This window comes from Notechis scutatus, chromosome Z (genome assembly GCF_049901735.1).
Source record: "Notechis scutatus isolate UNSWTSFEM ecotype Mainland chromosome Z, rNotScu1.2, whole genome shotgun sequence".
Lineage (NCBI taxonomy): Eukaryota > Metazoa > Chordata > Lepidosauria > Squamata > Elapidae > Notechis > Notechis scutatus.
The window spans coordinates 97594709-97612560 of NC_142025.1; the positions used below are offsets into that span (position 1 = coordinate 97594709).

The following is a 17852-nucleotide window of genomic DNA, read 5'->3' on the forward strand; positions in this document are numbered from 1 at the left end:
CAATTCATGAATCACTTTTTAAAATGTTAACCAGAAAACTGCAAGGGGATGCCCAGGCAATAGCCAGGACTCAAGACTGATTCAAAAACTATTATATTTTGTACATATACAGTTGAATAATATATAATATAGGTTTTTTTCCAATGGAAACTTTGAAATGATAGAAGTTCCTCCCTAAGAAGGCATAACAAATCTTTTCCTCCAATGAGTGTTAGGTAGCTCCTGAAAATTATTTTTCATTCTGAATTTCACTATTTCATTTTAATTTTTGTTACTTATATTAGCTTTAGTTGTGAGGATATGCTTTTTGCAATGATTTCAGACTCAAATTAGAACAAATTAGAATGAAAAAGTTTAATGGAAGCCATATGGATAAAAATCAAATTGAAGTAGTGCAGATAAGACCTCATTTGTTTCATTTACCAAATGGAGCTTCCCTCTAGCTGTGTTCCCCTGGCTTGTTGTATTGGGGATTGTGTAACTGTGAGTATGTATTTATACAAAGTTTGCTCTAATTTTTCTTAGGATCTTGCAGCTAGTCAGTCGCAAAGGGATATGGCATGGGTGAAGAAGGTTGGAGATGACCAGTAAGTGCCACTCTTATTAGTAGATAATGTTTACTGGGGTGGAATTGCCTGGATATTCAAGTGCCAAATTTTCAACTTGTGAAATCAGATGTATTGAGATTTGATTGACCAAGATAATCTTGTCCATTGTAAAGCTCCAATTCTAAGAGGTTAATAATGGTTGGTGCTTATTAAAGGAGCTGGAAGTGCCAGAGAGATTCCAAGAAGTTAGTGATGTGAATATATGTGGTGGATTCACTTAATTATTCAGGGCATTTACATTTATATATTGCCTTTCTTTCTGAGAATATCTCTCCAGCATAAAAAGAAACAATTAAACAAATTCCTTGTGTGCCCGTTCACATTTGGTGAAAAAGAATTCTATTCCATTCCATTCCATTCCCTGGAGATCTATGAAGGCTTTAAGTATAGTGACAGGTCTCTAAAATACCAATTCCTCAAATATTGCTCTTCAAAGTATGTGCTAGTTATCAATCAAAGCAAAGCAGCATTTAGCTGCTTTGATCCTTAAGGGTGTAACTCATGCCAATATCTGGATAATTAACATACTGCAGCTAAGCAAAAATAAAAGGATTTTTAAAAATCTTTTAAAGAATAAGCTGCTTATTACAGGAGACCCAAAGATGCTTTTTCAAGAGGCAACTATCTGGTTTTTCGCTTCTCATCCAAGAAGCTTTTTCAGCTGTGACTCGATAGTGGGGAATGGAAGGATTAATACTCCTTGTAGACAGCTGGTCATTTGCATTCTTTTAGAGATTAATTGAAGTCGTTGAGGTTTATCTGTGTTGTCAGGGTCACCTGAGTGATGCAAATGGGTATAGAGCCGTGATGGCGAACTTATGGCACGCGTGCCACAGGTGGCACACAGAGCCATTTGTGCCGACACATGAGCCCCAGCCAAACTTACCTCACTGTGCATCTGCACTGCCTCCCAGCTGATTTTTGGTCCGTTTGAGGCCTTTTTTGGCCTCCCAGAGGCTCAAGGGAAGCCTCTGCAGCCTTTGGAGGCCAAAAAACAGGCTCGTTTCATCACTTCCGGTATTTTCAGAAATACAGGAAGTGACAAAATGGGCCCATTTTTCAGGCTCCAAAAGCTGCAGAGGCTTCCCTCGAGCCGAAAAAGGCCTCAACGGACCAAAAATCAGCTGGGAGGCACACGCATGTCCAGTGCAGGTAAGGGCAGGGGGGATCGCGCACGTATGTGCAGGGGGCGGCCTCCCCATATGCATTGCCTTCTGGGTGCTGTGCACGCATGCAATTTTCAGCATAGGAGCCCAAAAAGGTTAGCCATCACTGATATAGAGCCTTCTTGGAACTGTTGAAATGACTGTTTTGTAGACTGGAGGTAGATGATGTCACATCCCTCCCCTTGGTTGAGAGAGGGCTTTTCAATTTTGACATAGATGGCCTCTTTGACCCCTCTTTCAAATCACTCAGGTGACCCCGATGACACAGATAAACCTCCAGATGGCCATAATGATTCACTAAAATAATGCAAATTACCAGCTGTCTGCAAGGAGTATAAATCCTTCCAGTCAGAACTGAAGTAGCTTCTTGGATGAGAAGCAAAACGTCTTCAAAGAAAAAACAAAATCCAGTTGCCTCTTGAAAAAGCATCTTTGGAACAACCATGACCTGGATGACAGAATTTCCATAGACATATTATAGGGGAAGTCCAGAGATTCTTATTTATACTATATGGGATAACTAATTCAACCAAAAATGCTGTAATGGTTTTGTAAACAAAGAGCTGTGAAAGTTTGAAATATCTATTTTTCTATAAATAGCTCTTTGAAGAATTGACAAGATTATTTCATAATGGCTTCCTTATCTTTTCTGCAACAAATTTACTTATTTGAACTTTCACATCCTTGGAAATTTATTCTTTTAGTGTCTCACTCACCAGCTAGGTGAGAGCAATCTAACTGTATATTGGATAAATTTTGTAATGCCTAAGCAGAACAATGATGGGTACAAATCTTAACTTTAAAAAGTTGTATCTGAAAACGAGCAAGTAACATTTTTCCGGTATTGTCTGATATTGACTTCAATCAATCAACCAATCTTGAGCTAAGGAATTCAAAGTCCAATTTCATAGCAAAAGAACAGATTTGAAATTCTAGGCATTTTAAGATTTAGGTAGGTTTAATGGATACTAAACCTCTTATCATGCTCCATATGCTATTAATCAACACATCAGCAAGAATATCAGTGTTGTAATCAGTAACTGCCTTGTAAAAAGACACAAAACAGTAATTATTTCCTGTCATTTTTCCTGTCATTTTAACAATTCCTCTTCCCATTTATTCTATTGGTTTTATTTATGTTTCTGTTTGATTTATATTGTTGCCCATTTCACACAAATGATTCCGGGCTATTTACAAGATTAAAACAAATATATCCACCAAATAACCCTTTGCCATCCAAAGATAAACTGTTAAATCACATCACTGTCAATAGGAACAGAACTCACCTAACCCTTGACCCAAATGCTTAGAAAATGGCCAAAGTATCAGTGTCTTTTGTGTAAGGTTAACAGGATTGGGATAATATACCAAAGTTTTCATGAAATTGCAGCCTGTTAAAAATGTCACAATAACTGTGTTACCTTTTAAATGACCATGAAAGCCTGTGGTTTTTATTGTAGCAACAGCACATCAAGTTTCCGGGCTCTGGAAATTCATAGAGTTGAAACAGCATCCTGTATTTACCAAAACTAGATCTCCTTATGCCCTTAACTGATAAACTAACAAAGTGATTATCGCAAAAGTTTTTGTGGGGTAAGTGTTTTCTGGAAAAGCAAACAATTCCACTAAAACTTATGCTGTAAAAGTTTCTTTGCAACAGGGCGAATGGTTTTGCTATTGCAAGCCAACAATAAGCCATTTGAAAGTTTGGAGACATTCTGGGAGTGATTTCAGTTAGTTACACCATATTTCTCATTTGATACTAGTGTCTTCTAATAGTAATTTCATGTAACATCGAAAAACAGATGTATGTTTAATCAGTGAAAGTCCAGCACCTCATATTGTGCTTTTTTTAAACTAGGCACACAATTCTTAAGAATAGTATTGTTTGAATGTACAAAAGAAAGGATAAAGCACAACTATAATAATGTAAAACAAGAAATAAACAAGAAACCCTCCAAAAAATAGAAATAAAAAGTACATAGTAAAATACATACAAAAATCACTATCTTGACAAATATCAGGTTAAACTTTAACCATACTAAATATTCATGAATGAAGGCAAATATACGTGGATAATGTTGCAGGATCCAATTTGAACAGGTCACCAGGATCAAAGATTTTGTCTTCCGACTTGTGCCTATCTTCAGGGAACTTCTCCTGAATACGAAATATTGTTGCTTAATTTTTTCAATGTAGTGATAATAGAACTATTAATACATGGAGAGTGAAGACATAACTTCAGTGCAGGATTTTAAATCTGGTGTAGCAGATACTTTACATCTAAGTAAAATGATATTTTTGCTTATGCTTCATACATGATTAATCTAGAGATTTTCACGAACCAATATGTAATCAAATGTTTGGGATACAGTATACTTTGGTAAAGCACTTAATTTTCAATCATTTGTTTCTCTTAGTATATTAAGCCAAAATGGGAAAACTAAGCAACAAATTCAATACTTATGCGTCAGTGTTCCCTCTGCCATATTGCATTTTTGAACTTACTAAAGTTGATAGCCAGGCCTTTGTAAACATCTTCTGGAGTGTGCAGAAAATACCCAAAGATTGTTTTTTGAATTGTATTTTAATGTCACACAATTTCATAGTCTTTAAGTAGCCCATTAATTTGTTTAAAAAAAGTTTCTTGCAATTTACTTAAATCTGTGTACTATACGTTATATTGTATGTGTATGTGAAAGTAATACTTATCATTTGTTTATAAAAAATAAATGATGTATCTGGAATTACCCAATGTTCTGTCTCATGATAATAAAAATCTATGAATTTCTAATGTTGCTAATAAATCCAATCCCAATGGACTAGGGAATAAATATTTTAATTGAATGTATTGCTATTCAGCAATTTTGGACAATTTAGATTGCAACATTTGCAGAATTGTAGTCTGTGGCTATTTCCCAACAGAAAGACCAATCAAATTTAAATTACTTTTCCAACCTCATACAATCATGTTTTGCAACCATTAATTCTGAAAAAATAACTCACTGTTAGTCAAACCAGAAACCCGGCCAGGAAACTGAAGGGTTCAAACAGTATTTAATTGGAGATCATTTAAATCCCTTAATTTCCACTAGAAAACAGAGGTCAAAATATTAGCCAGTTGACAGTTGAGAATCAAGAAAAATCCCACAGAAATTGTCTCAGTATCTTATCAATGTATTTAAATTATTTGACAAGTATTAAAATAGGATACTTCCCAAGGGTTTCTGTTAATTTGAATTAACATTCATTAGAAAGTCCAGCAAGTCTATATGGAATTATGGCTCATCACACAATCAGCCAGATGTTCAGATTGCATTTGGCTTTTTTTTGTCTACCTATCAAGTCCTTCTCAAGGACCTGGGATAGGCAGATGTGGATTATTGTGGAATTATTAATAACAATTATTATTATTATTATTATTATTATTATTATTATTATTATTATTATTATTATTATTATTATTATTATCATTATCATTATCATCATCATCATCATCATTATTATTATTATTATTATTATTATTATTATTATTATTATTATTATTATTATTATTTGCCATGTAAGCTCATACGATGTTCAGCTGTCTATCATTGTTAATATTATGTTGAGATTTGCTTTACCTATTAGCATGTTGAACCTGGTAGAGGCTTTGGGAGAAGTGAGGTTTTGGCTTTTGCTTTTTTTAAAAAAAATGTAGCATCTTGATTTGCATGTTCTTTTTAATTAATCAAGGTCTGACGAGGGAAAGATTACAGAAAAGGGGTGTGAAGTGTGAATTTAAAATGTGTCAAAGAGAGCTGCTGTAACACCTTCCTTGCTCTTTATTTGTGCTGAGTGAGAAGAAAGGCCTCTGAGCCATAGATTTCTAAACTCTGCATGGAAGCATGAAGGGAAAACAGAGGTCCATGGTTTTGAAGGAACTGTAAGTACATTGGCTCTGTTCTTCCACAGCTCTATAAAATAGAACAACTTAGTCATCTGCCTGACTCAGCTGAAATCTAGTTCAGAGAATAACTTAGGGTTTGAAAATAGTCATGCTGTCCTTTCCTATTCCTTACTTTTTTTCCTTCTGTTGGATCTAGGCTTAGTTCAATTTGTACGGTTTTCTTGCCACATTTATATAGATAAGCTCTGGCTTATTATTAAAAATTGCATTAATGCATAATTTTAATGGAGATACTTTTGTACAGTGTCACAAGCTTGTTGTTTCAGTTTGATATCCAAAGTCAATTTACCAATTAAAGCCCAACCCATCACTGATAACTTTTGCCCACCAATTAGAGGTAGCAAAATCTGTGCGCTCTAACACCCTCCTGAGCATTTGTTCACTAGTATCTGGTTCCTGCTATGACTTGCTTCCTCCCCTCAAAACCAAGCAACAACTGGCATGGCTGCTTTCTTTAAGGTGATACCTGTGGCCTTGAAGGTGAATAGAAAGGTGCACATAAATGATGAGAGTGGGTGTGGGTATAGAAGAGTATGTGCATATGTATAAGTAAGAGAGGAAAAAAAACAAAGCTTCATGGGATAACAATGAAGAAAGCCAAACGATAGTGAAATATGAAAGAAAATGAGTTAAAAGGATGAGCAGAGCGAACTGGTGCCTTTTGCTCATATTCATTCTTTCCGAGTAAATATGTAATCCAGTAATTTTAGTCTTTATATAATTTTTTGTAAATATTCAAATCATTTCCTATTTGACCGTTGACATTTTCCCCAAAATAATTGAGCTGGTACTACTTATGATCGAAGAGTGTCACAGGAAGAAAAAAATAAAGATGTGGGAGGAATCTAAAAAATTATTGGGGAAGATTTGAATTGGAGACTTCCAACACATCCACTTAATTATATACATTTGGGCTGTACATAAAGCACGTGGGACATATTCTTATCTGACTGGCCTTCATCTGTTCTGTTCTCTGAGATAGATAGATAGATAGATAGATAGATAGATAGATAGATAGATAGATAGATAGATGATAGATAGATAGATAGATAGATAGATAGATAGATAGATAGATAGATAGATAAAGATATTATTTGGTGGAAATTTCTTTCACAAGGTAGAAAAAGTACTCGTTATTTAGCAGTTTGTTATAACAATTTTCATTCCCATATTTACCAAAAAAAGTAACATTTTAACTACCTTATAAATAGGTTATATGTCTTTGGATGTCTGATGCTGTGGCAGACTAATTTTGAACAGCTGTAGCAAATTCAGGACACTTACGTTTATAGAAATCTAATCTGTAATCTAAAGCAATATAAATTCAAGAAGGGCACACTGTAGCTGGTCCGTTTGTTCTTTTCACCTCTTACTGCTATTGCTTGACAACTATTTTGTAAGGAGCTTGATTAAAAATCTAATTTCCTCCATTCTGTAATATTCACTGGTGAAGGGGAAAAGGAGGCCTTGCCAAAAATACAAATACTATTTTGTACTTTCCTATGTCACTGGTATCAGTGACAAGGTGCTACTTTTTAACCTGGTGGTTTGTCTGAAAAAGTCTCTCTGTGACCTGGTAAATACGTTCATCATCACTTAATGTTTAGTATAGTTGCACTGGAGAAAAAATAATTTTAGAAACACTAGAAAAAAAGCACCAGGGTAGAAGCTAGGAGACTATGAGTTCTAGTCCTACTTCAGGCATAAAAGCCAGCTAGATGACTTTGCGTCTCTCTCTCTCTCTCTCTCTCTCTCTCTCTTCTCTCTCTCCCTCCCTCCCTCCCTCCCTCCCTCTCCCTCCCTCTCCCTCCTCTCTCTCTCTCTCTCCTCCTCCCCCCCCCTCTTTCTTTCTTCTTAATTTACCATGCAGGATTGTTGTTGTGGAGAAGATTGGAAGAGGGCGAAATATTAGGCATGTTTGCACCCATGCGTTATGTATAAAAATAATAAAGGTGTTATATAAATAACATAAATAAACCAGTACATAAATAAATAGTAAACAGATGTAAGATACTAAAAATTGATTTTTTTAAAAAAGGGATGATTTTTTTAAAAAGATGAAAGGACCTGCAATAATAAAAAGGCTGATGTAAGGTATCAAAAAGATTACACAATAGTATGTTTTATAGTTTAGACGTAGAAGAACCTAGTGAGAGCCAGATGATTGAGACACCAGGCTAGAAAACAGGAGAATTGTGAGGTTTTGTTCCACCATAGATATGAAAGCCATTCTCTGTCGGCCCAAATCACCTCACAGAGTTGTTGTGAAGAAAATAGGGAGAGGAAGGAAGAAAGAAATATTAGGTTCACTGCCTTGAGTTATTCATAAGAAAAATAAAGGGAAGATAAAAATAAATAAATTTTGTGGATTATGATTTAACAATTACTGAAATAACTGTTGCTTGATCTTGAAACAGATAACTGTCAGTTTGACACAGTCTTTGCTTAGCAGTTTCAGTTCTTGTTAACAGAAACTTGTTAAATTGATTTACGTTAAGAGTTAAGAATATATGTATATCTTTCTTTTCTAGTTCTTCTCATTGAACTAGTCTAAACTCAAACTAAACTGCAGTTCATACTACTGTGCCTGAGATTTCTGCCATTTTGTTTACTAATACCAACATGTAAAATATAATTTTCCCACATTGCATAAAGTGTGAAGGGACATTCCTTGACATTAGGCAATGTTCAAATGGATCACCTGTGTACCAAAACAAAAATCAAGGAGATAAAGTGTGGATTGATCATGACATTCTAGAGAGCAGTTAATGAAGAAGGGTTTACTTGCTGATGGCTGAAATAATTTTTGTTTTCCTTTAGCTCTGTTTTCCAAATAGCGATGTAATATAAGATTATAAAAGGGAGACACCTATAGGACCTTGTATGTTAGAGGAAATGGACTATTTTCCTAATGTTTGTATTATTGCAAGATTGCTTTTCCCATAATGCCCTCAACTGCTTACATGCCTAGTCAATTTTCCCAGTTTGGCCGAATAGTCCTGCTGGCTGTAAATAATGGTTATTATAGCCTAACAAAAAAAAAAAAATACAAACGTTTGAGGATTACCATGGTGAGAATTAAATCTATCACTTGTACAAGCCTTCCAGAACTGAATTTTATATTTCATCAGCTCTCAGCCCAAGGAATCCAGGGTAATGATTATTTGTGAGATACAGTTTAAAGAGAATGTAATCTAAGTTTACTTTGGATGTCAGACTGACCCAGGCATGGTGAAGTTCATAATACAATACATGCTGTATGGAGTGGATATCACTAAGTTCCTTTCATCACTAGCCACAACTGACTCATTCTGTGGTGATTGGATTCATTACTCTAAACCATGATTGATAGCCACAGGTTATTTGATGAACAATAAAAGATTATTTGGTTTTGCTCCAAACCAAGGAAAAAAGGGACTCTTTCTGATGTTAAGAAACAAAAGAAATAATTAGAGGGACAATTTTAAATATTGGTTGCCTACAATTTGCAGATGTTTATTTTCATTTTATTGGATATAAAAATTACAGTGCCAGTTCAGAATTCTAGAGTTCTAGCATTCTGGTTGCAATAGCACTGTGACAAGTGGTTTATGAAGATAGGTCATAGATAAACACTGCCAGATTATAATTGATGGTTATGTTCCTTATTTCTTAGTGATATGTCATATATGGAGACTGAGGATTCCCTGGGAAATGAAGGGTTTTATTTACTATGATGGACATATTGTCCATGAATATAATTGTCTCAGCTTTCCTATATCTATCTGATCTATCTCACAGAGACATACACATAGAGTACCTGTTTGCAATTCTTTAAGACAGCCATTGACCTTCCACCAAAAGCTGTAGACAAAAGAGATGAAGAAGAGTGTTGTCAGATCTGAAATACATACACCATCCCCTTTTTCTGTCTAAACTTCTCTCTGTTAAATTTTCTGAGAGCATAGTAGTACAGGGTGCTATGAAACTTATATCTGTAAAAGCATTATGATAGCTCATTCATAAATGGCAGTGAAAAGTTGATTTGTCCAGAGATATTAACATGTTCTGAATTAATTTGGTGACCTAATATAAACATACAAATAGACCTAATATAAACATACAAGTAGATTTAATTAAGAACCAATTTTCTGAACTCAAGAGGGTGAAGAAAAGTGGGAAAGAACAAAAATATACACTTTTGACCATGCCAGTCCTTGAGAAGAAGAAACAGCCTTTTTTTACTTTCTTGTAATCGGTGTTCTTGTAACTGCAGTTCCGTTTCTTGTCAATTATGCTTTTTCATCGCTTGGCAGTAGAATGTATTATTTTTTTTAGGTGCCAATTTCTTTCATTTTGTTCTTTTGAACTTCTTGAACTAGTCACTTCACTCCCAAACCTTACCACAAAGAGGCGGAGAGAATTATTAGTTTTAATCATGTTCTCCTCGTTCATTGTCTTTTTCTTCCTTTCATTTCTCTTTTTGGAAAATAAAAATGCGAAGTTGGGAGGGAGGGAGAGAGATTTACTGAGCATAGTGGAGACGAACTAATGATGCTGCAATTGCCAGCTTAAAACAAACACATCTGTTCTGCTTCTTTACATGTGAGTGGAAATAGTAAATTTCCATTTAGTTTTATTTAGGCTACTTTTAATAAGATTGCTATTCTAAAACAGTACAGAATGCCAAATTATCACTAAATTGCACAAATAAAGAATGCAATCCTGTAAGTAAAAGTAAATTATATTGATCACAATCATCTTATTTTCAAGTAAGTGAGCGTAAGAATGCTCTTAAAATATTTTTAATTAGAGAAGGTTGTATTTAGAAAAAAAGAGTGAATGAAACTGTCACCAGTGATTTGAAATACTTTTCAAAACCTAATTTCTTTTTGACAGCAGCATGAGTGGAAGAGGAAACTGGGCAGATCCCATATGTATTGCACCCCCTAATTTGGATGCTAGCACATGGGAAGATATTCCTTTGATGTATTTAAAGGAGATCTATGTAGTAGAATTTATTACTGTTAGAAATCCAGATAAATCTCCATTTTTTGCTAATTGAAGCCCAAGAAATAATAATTTATATATTGGATCTTGTGCTGGAATGTTTACTTTATGTTTGTTTTTCTAGAGGGAAGATAATCCTTATGCCATGGTCAAATTGTTAGCTTTTAAATATAATTTAATAATTTAAATTTAAATTTAAATTTAATTTAAATTTAAATATAATTTGTGCATGTGGCTTTTTTTCTAAGTGCATGTGGTTTCATCCTCAATGGTTGAGTGTGGCATAAAATCTACATATTTAATTTATGTTGGACGTTGGACATTATACTGAAAGGGCAATAATTTATGAAAATCAATAATAAAAATACAAGTAAAGTAGCTCATATGTAGCTTTTGAAACTCTTTTTAAAATGTAGAAAATGGCAAACTGCAAAGCATAAAGCTTAATAATCAAAAGCCTAAGAAATACTTTGGTGGAGTACCAGAAATGTAAGATAGGTTTTCATATTCCATTAGAACAGAGTCTACAATTTAATTGAAGACTTCCAATTTCAATTTAACTAAAATTCACTGTAATGCTTGGCAACACTGCTGTAAGAGACTGATATGGTAAGGCAATAGGACTATTTTTATGAATAAAACCCAACCATTTAAAACCTATCTTTTTAGAACTCTAGCAATATTAAACTGCAATAGAGATTTGATTTTATATCTATATTTATTTATTATACAACCTTAGGATAAATAGGAACACATTTTTTTAAAAAAACCTTACAATTAAAAAAAATAAAACCTAGTTTTCCTCTGTTGTTGAATTGAATTGTCTACACATATTTAAAAACAAAAATATTGTAAGATCATTTCTTGAAAGGTTCATGAATTTGGAAGATATACCAAACAATTTAGCTATTATCAAGCAACATAGAAATTACAATTTTTCTCTTGTGGGGTTGGAGGACGCAGGCAGGATATAAGTTTGATAAATGTTCATTTTAATTGATGTTTAATATATTTTAAGTCATCCTCCATGCGCTAAAACATGGAGTAGAAATAAATAAACTAATAATGTTATGCAATATGCAGTATGCAATTGCACATATCTACACTTCTGGAAATTACACTCATAAATGGGTTGCAGATATCCAGAAACACTAAATGACTATTTGTGGTCATCTGCATATTTGCAGCCCAAATACAGAATGCCTATGCAGCCCCAATACATTTAACGAGCACCAGATTTGGAAGGTTAGTTTGACACCTGAAAGCCCAAATGACATTTTTCCCCCACCTCCTCTTCCTCCTCCCTCTAATCATTATGGGACATGATAGGGAAAAAAACTGCAGAATTTTCTTTAAAATAAATGGAGACTGCACAAAAAACATTGTTCATTTTTATGGGGGTTTTGTCAAAAAATTTCCTGGGGGTTTGCAACCCACAGAAGTGCAATAAAACGAGACTTGACTCATAAATACTTCCTCTTTCATTTTCTCTTGGGCTCTGGGCTGCTCTGAGTCCAAGGAAAATAAAAATCCATTGATAAAAACTTCTGGGGCAGTTTTCATCTTGCACTCAGTTGCAATCCTGTCTTGATGCAGAGGTGGTAAATTCAAAGTGTTAAGTTTGGGGAATAATGGAGACCAGACATCTGACCAGTGACTTCAACTCTTTAATAATCGTAAATAGAACAGAACAGAGCAAGGCTATGGGCAACAGCAACCCTTTTATAGGGTTATCTGCTACCTTATTAACCAATGACATGTGCAACAAGTTCAAACTTATAACCAATGAGAAGTGTCAAAATAGTGGCCAATCAGGGACTACTTATGGACCAATCCCTAGTTGTTGTATAAGGGCCAATCAGGTGTGCAGGTTTCCAAACCCTGATTTGCATTTATGCTAGTAACTTTTATTGATTCACAATACCCCTCCCCCTTGGGTTCCGTTTGAGGGAAGCTGTAATAAAATCCTCAAGATAGACAGGCCGTTTGGTCTGTCTGGATGATTTCCGTGGCTCCACCGGTTTTGGTCTAAGGTCCGGTTCCGGTGGAGCATTTGGATGATCTTTATTAAATTCAGTTTCGCTGCACGGTGATTCCGTGCTGCTTCCACTGTGGTTATCTCTGCTACTCCGTGTTTCTTCGGGGTTTTGCAGTTCGGTTTCCCCCGTAGTAAAGTTCCCTGAAAAATTCAACTCCCTCCCGCTTCAAGTTCCGGTGTTTCGCTGGGCCGTAGGGTTTCCGTTGGCCTGCTATTTGTCATATCAAAGTCAATTTCCTCGATATTTCCTCCCCTTGAGTTGGTGAACCCGGGAATCATGGGTGCTGGGTGGTAATCTCGATCGGAGTTGGTCTATGTGGCGTTTCCACACCCTCCCATCGTCCGTTAGCAGGTGGTAAGATCTAGGCCCGGTAAGGTGGGTAACGGTTGCGGGTATCCATAATGGGTCGCCGGAAAAGTTTTTGGCAAAGATTAAATCGCCTACCTTAAATTCCCGGCATTTGCTGCTGGAGCCGAAGGGCTTTTCCGGTGCGAAATGCGGGTGGAGCCGGTCAAGGTGCGATCGTAGTTTCCGCCCCATAAGAAGTTCAGCGGCGCTTTTGTTGGTCACGCTGTGGGCGTGATGTGCTGCAACAAGAGAATTCAATTGATTTTCTCGTCGATGTTGCCAAATTCCATTTTGTGAAGGGTCTTTTTTACAAATTGTACCATGCGTTCTGCACGGCCATTCGCCGCAGGGTGTGCGGGCGAGGTTAGCGCATGGCGGATGCCCCGATCAGCAAGATATTGTTCAAAGGGTAATGCAGTAAACTGTGGGCCGTTGTCCGAGACCAACACGTCCGGAAACCCGTGTGTGGCAAATAGTCTGTTTAATTTATTGATAACTGAGTCCGTTGTAGTTGTGTTCATTCGATGAATCTCGAGCCAGTTTGAATAGGCGTCGACAGTAATAAGGAAAGTGTGTCCTTTGGTAGGCCCCGCAAAGTCAATATGAATACGGGACCAAGGTCCCCTCGGAGTTTCCCATTCGGTTGGGCTTGCTTTAGGCGGGACGTTGCTGACGCCCTGGCAACGTTGACAAGTAGCGACCCAGGCCTCGATTCTTTTGTCGATTCCCGGCCACCAAGCGTAGCTGCGTGCGAGTGCTTTCATCCGCACGATACCCGGATGTCCTTCATGCAATACCGCCAAAACAGTTTGTTGCAATTTGCCAGGGATTACGACCGATCGCCCCACAAGATACAGCCTTTTGGGAAAACAGTTCGGTTTGGCGGGCTTTGAAAGGCGCCCATTCCGTGCTATTTTGTCCGTCGGCCACCCCCGCTCAACCCAGCGTAGGATGTGTTGCAGAACTGGGTCACGTTTCGTTTCAAAGGCAATGTCTCTAGCCGTCAAGGGTGGTGCATGTAGAGCTTCGATCTGTGGTGTTGAGATGGTTGGGGCTGGATCTACAACAGAGTCTGGGAGCGGTGTTCTGCTCAATGCATCAGCGTGGAGAATTGATTTCCCGGGCGATGTTGCAAGGTGTAGTTGTAGGCCGCCAAGAATTCAGACCAACGGGTCATTCTGGGGACAATATATACGGGTTGGTTTATTACCCGCAATGATCCCCAGTAGCGGTTTATGATCAGTAATTATCGTAAACGCACGCCATAAACATATTCATGAAATCTTTTAACTGCAGCCACAATAGCTAAAGCTTCTTTGTCCAGCTGACTATAATTTCTTTCAGCTTTAGCTAAGGTTCGCGAAAAACGCGATGGGGGCTTCCACTCCATTTGGTAATACGTGGGCCAGAATTGCCCCAACCCCAAAAGGTGATGCGTCACACGTGATAGTGAGTGGAAGAGTCTCGTTGTACTGCATAAGTACAGAATCAGAAGTTAGCAATTTCTTTACTTGTTGGAAAGCACATTGTTCCCGTTGTCCCCAAACCCACGTTGCTTTTTGTCTAATAGTCTATGCAATGGTTCTGCTACCGTTGCTTTGTGGGGTAAAAGACATTATAGAAATTGATAAGTCCAAGGAACGCCTGTAGGTCTGCCTTGTTCCTTGGAGTGGGGGCCTTTAATCGCCCTTAATTTGTCTTCGGTGGAATGGATTCCTTGGCTGTCCAGGAGGTATCCCAAAATTCTACTTTTTCGGTACATAACTGGCATTTATCTTTTTAACTCTGAGGCCTGCGTTTTGGAATCTTCGTAAAACCTCTCTGGAGTCGTTTTTCTAGGATGTCTTTGTTAGGCGGCGATGAGTACATCGTCGAAATATGGTACGACCCCTCTGATCCCTTGTAACAACCTTTCCATTAAGCTCTGAAAGATTCCGGGGCAACGCTTACCCGAACTGGAGCCGGTTGCATTTAAATGCGCCCCTATGCGTTACGATAGTTTGCGCCTCTGCCGTGGTCGGATCTACAGGCAATTGCTGATACGCCTGGGCTAGATCTAGTTTAGCAAAAACTTTCCCGCCACCCAGGGAATGGAGCAAGTGTTGCACTACCGGCACTGGATATGCACTTTGCTGTAGTGCATGGTTTAAGGTGGCCCGGTAGTCTCCGCAAATTCTTAGTGACCCATCAGGCTTGATAGGCGCCACTATAGGGGTTTCCCAGCGGGCGTGGTCGGTGGGTTCCAGCACGCCCTGCGCTATTAGCTTATCGAGTTGTTCGTCGATTTTAGGCTTCAAGGCGAATGGCACTCGACGCGGCTTAAGGCGGATGGGTGCTATCTCAGGGTTCAAGTTAAACGAGGGGTCCCCTTGTACTTGCCTAGTCCGTTCACAAAACGCCTTGGAATTCTTGCACGAGTGCCTCCTCCCAATCGTTGCTCTCGGCTCGGTGGACTCCTACAGTAATTCGAGCGGCCTGAACCATTGAAGGCCTAAAAGACTAGGCCTGTCGCGGTCCACGACAGTCAGTGGTAGAGCGATGGTACGGTCCTTGAAAGAGATCTGGAATCTGCGGGACCCGACGACGGGAATTCGGTTGCCCTGATAGTCTTTGAGTATAACCCTTTGAGGGTTAAGGTCTTGGCGGCGAATCGTTGGAATGAGCTGTTGGAGCGTTTTCCACGACACCATCGAGAGGGAAGATCCCGAGTCTACCTCCATCACGCAAGGTTTGTTTTCGATGGCGACCTTTACCGGATTTTCCGGCATCAAGGGATGTAGCGTGGCCTATGGTGATTGTTTGGTGGGTCTCTTCCCGCCTGGTTTCTTCACGCCTGGTGGAAGTGGTGGACGGCTTGTTTCTGTAGGAGTGGTTTCCCATTGGTGGTTCAGTTTTTTCGGTGTGTGCCGAAGAATCCTGAAGATTGGCATTCGCCTGTCGGGTTTGGAGTTTTGTTTGCTTCTGCAAACCTTTGCGATGTGACCTCGTCTCCGCAATTGCGGCAGAGTGCGTCGAGGAATTTGCAGATGGATCCTGGGTGATTCGCCCCACATCCTGCACACGGTCGGAATGAGGGTTGTGTGAACTGGTCTCGTTCCGTTCGGGAGTCGGTTGACCTCTTCCTCATCGCTTTCTGATGGGGATTCTAGGTCTTCGTGGTGAGTCGATACCGGGTGTCTCTCTGAGCGAGGCGAGGTATCATTGGCGAGTTTACGTAGCGGTGCATTGGTGTGGCGCATTGGGCTGCCAACTTCTTGGTCGCCTCCGCTGCCGAGGCTTCTTTAAGGGCATCGGTGAGGCTGATGTCCCCCTTAGCCATAATTTTGCTCTGGATCGTGCCGTCTTCTAGGCCCAGAACCAGGCGGTCCCAGAGGGCTTCTTCTAAGTCGGCGAATCCGCAGAGGCCTCCAAGGTTGCGGAGGTCCGCGATGTAATTGGCAAGGCTTTCGCCCTTCCGTTGGTCCCTCTGGTAATATTCGTGTCTTCTGACTAAGGTTGGCACGGTGGGCGCGTAGTGAGCCCGTAGTAAAGGCTCGAGGACGTCCCAGTCCATCTCTTTTACCTCGGCTGGCTTGGCAAGTGATTTTGCCATTTTAAACACGGTAGGCCCGCAGTGAGTTAGAAAGATAGCTCTTTTTTGGCCGGTTGTTGCATCTTTCAAATTGTTGGTCTCCAGAAACATCTGGAACCGATCCATGTATGCCTCCCAGTCTTCGGTTTCTGGGTTGAATGGAGCGGGTGGTACGGCACCGCTGGCCATGTTGCCGTTGATGGTGCGTGTTCAACCACGTGCTCTGTTGGTTGCTCTGTAGCTCAGTCAGCTCTTCGGTCTCCGAATCCCACCTTCGTCGCCAGTGTTAAGTTTGGGGAATAATGGAGACCAGACATCTGACCAGTGACTTCAACTCTTTAATAATCGTAAATAGAACAGAACAGAGCAAGGCTATGGGCAACAGCAACCCTTTTATAGGGTTATCTGCTACCTTATTAACCAATGACATGTGCAACAAGTTCAAACTTATAACCAATGAGAAGATGTCAAAATAGTGGCCAATCAGGGACTACTTATGGACCAATCCCTAGTTGCTGTATAAGGGCCAATCAGGTGTGCAGGTTTCCAAACCCTGATTTGCATTTATGCTAGTAACTTTTATTGATTCACAACACAAAGAACTATTTAAAAAAAAACCCTTTTAATGATAGGTGTAGCTAACAACTTCTGGAAAACTGAAGATTGCTTACTTAAGTTCTAAAAGATATGTCAAACCCTAAATTCAGTTTCCACAGTGTTCAAGGAGAATTTTGCAAGCTACTTGCGAAATCAAATTATATTCCGAGATAACTTCCAATTTTGGGAAAGATCTGTTTTTTTGGAAGTGGCACAGGAGATTTACACAGTGTTTCCAGTATCTGCCCTTTGAATTGTGCTCTGCAAATTACAGCATATCTGCTTTGCAAACGTATTTTTCTGATCTTTCTTCAATCTATTGTGTAGAGATTGGTGAACTCAAGTTATTTTGTTACTTCACTGAACAAAATTAACAAGAAAAAATAATTTTAAAGATTAGCAAAATATTTGCTAAATCCATGGAGTAAAGTGTTTTTCATAATTAAATGTTATTGCATGGCATATTATATCACAGCTACAGCAAAGAAACGGTGGTAAACTTTGGTTCTTATAGAGTATACTTCATTTAAAAATGTGCTCCAGTTATAAAGGTTATAGTGCCGTGGTATGTGTGTATTGATTGTT

The 17852-nt window shown here is 38.5% G+C and overlaps 1 protein-coding gene across 1 annotated transcript in view; it reads left to right on the plus strand.

The window, feature by feature from the left end:
- The window catches only part of TBKBP1 (TBK1 binding protein 1), a 77188-nt gene that overhangs the window by 42099 nt on the left and 17237 nt on the right, over positions 1–17852 (plus strand). The window contains 1 exon segment of the mRNA XM_026669806.2: positions 526–587. Within this exon segment, the coding sequence (XP_026525591.2) occupies positions 526–587 (62 nt within the window).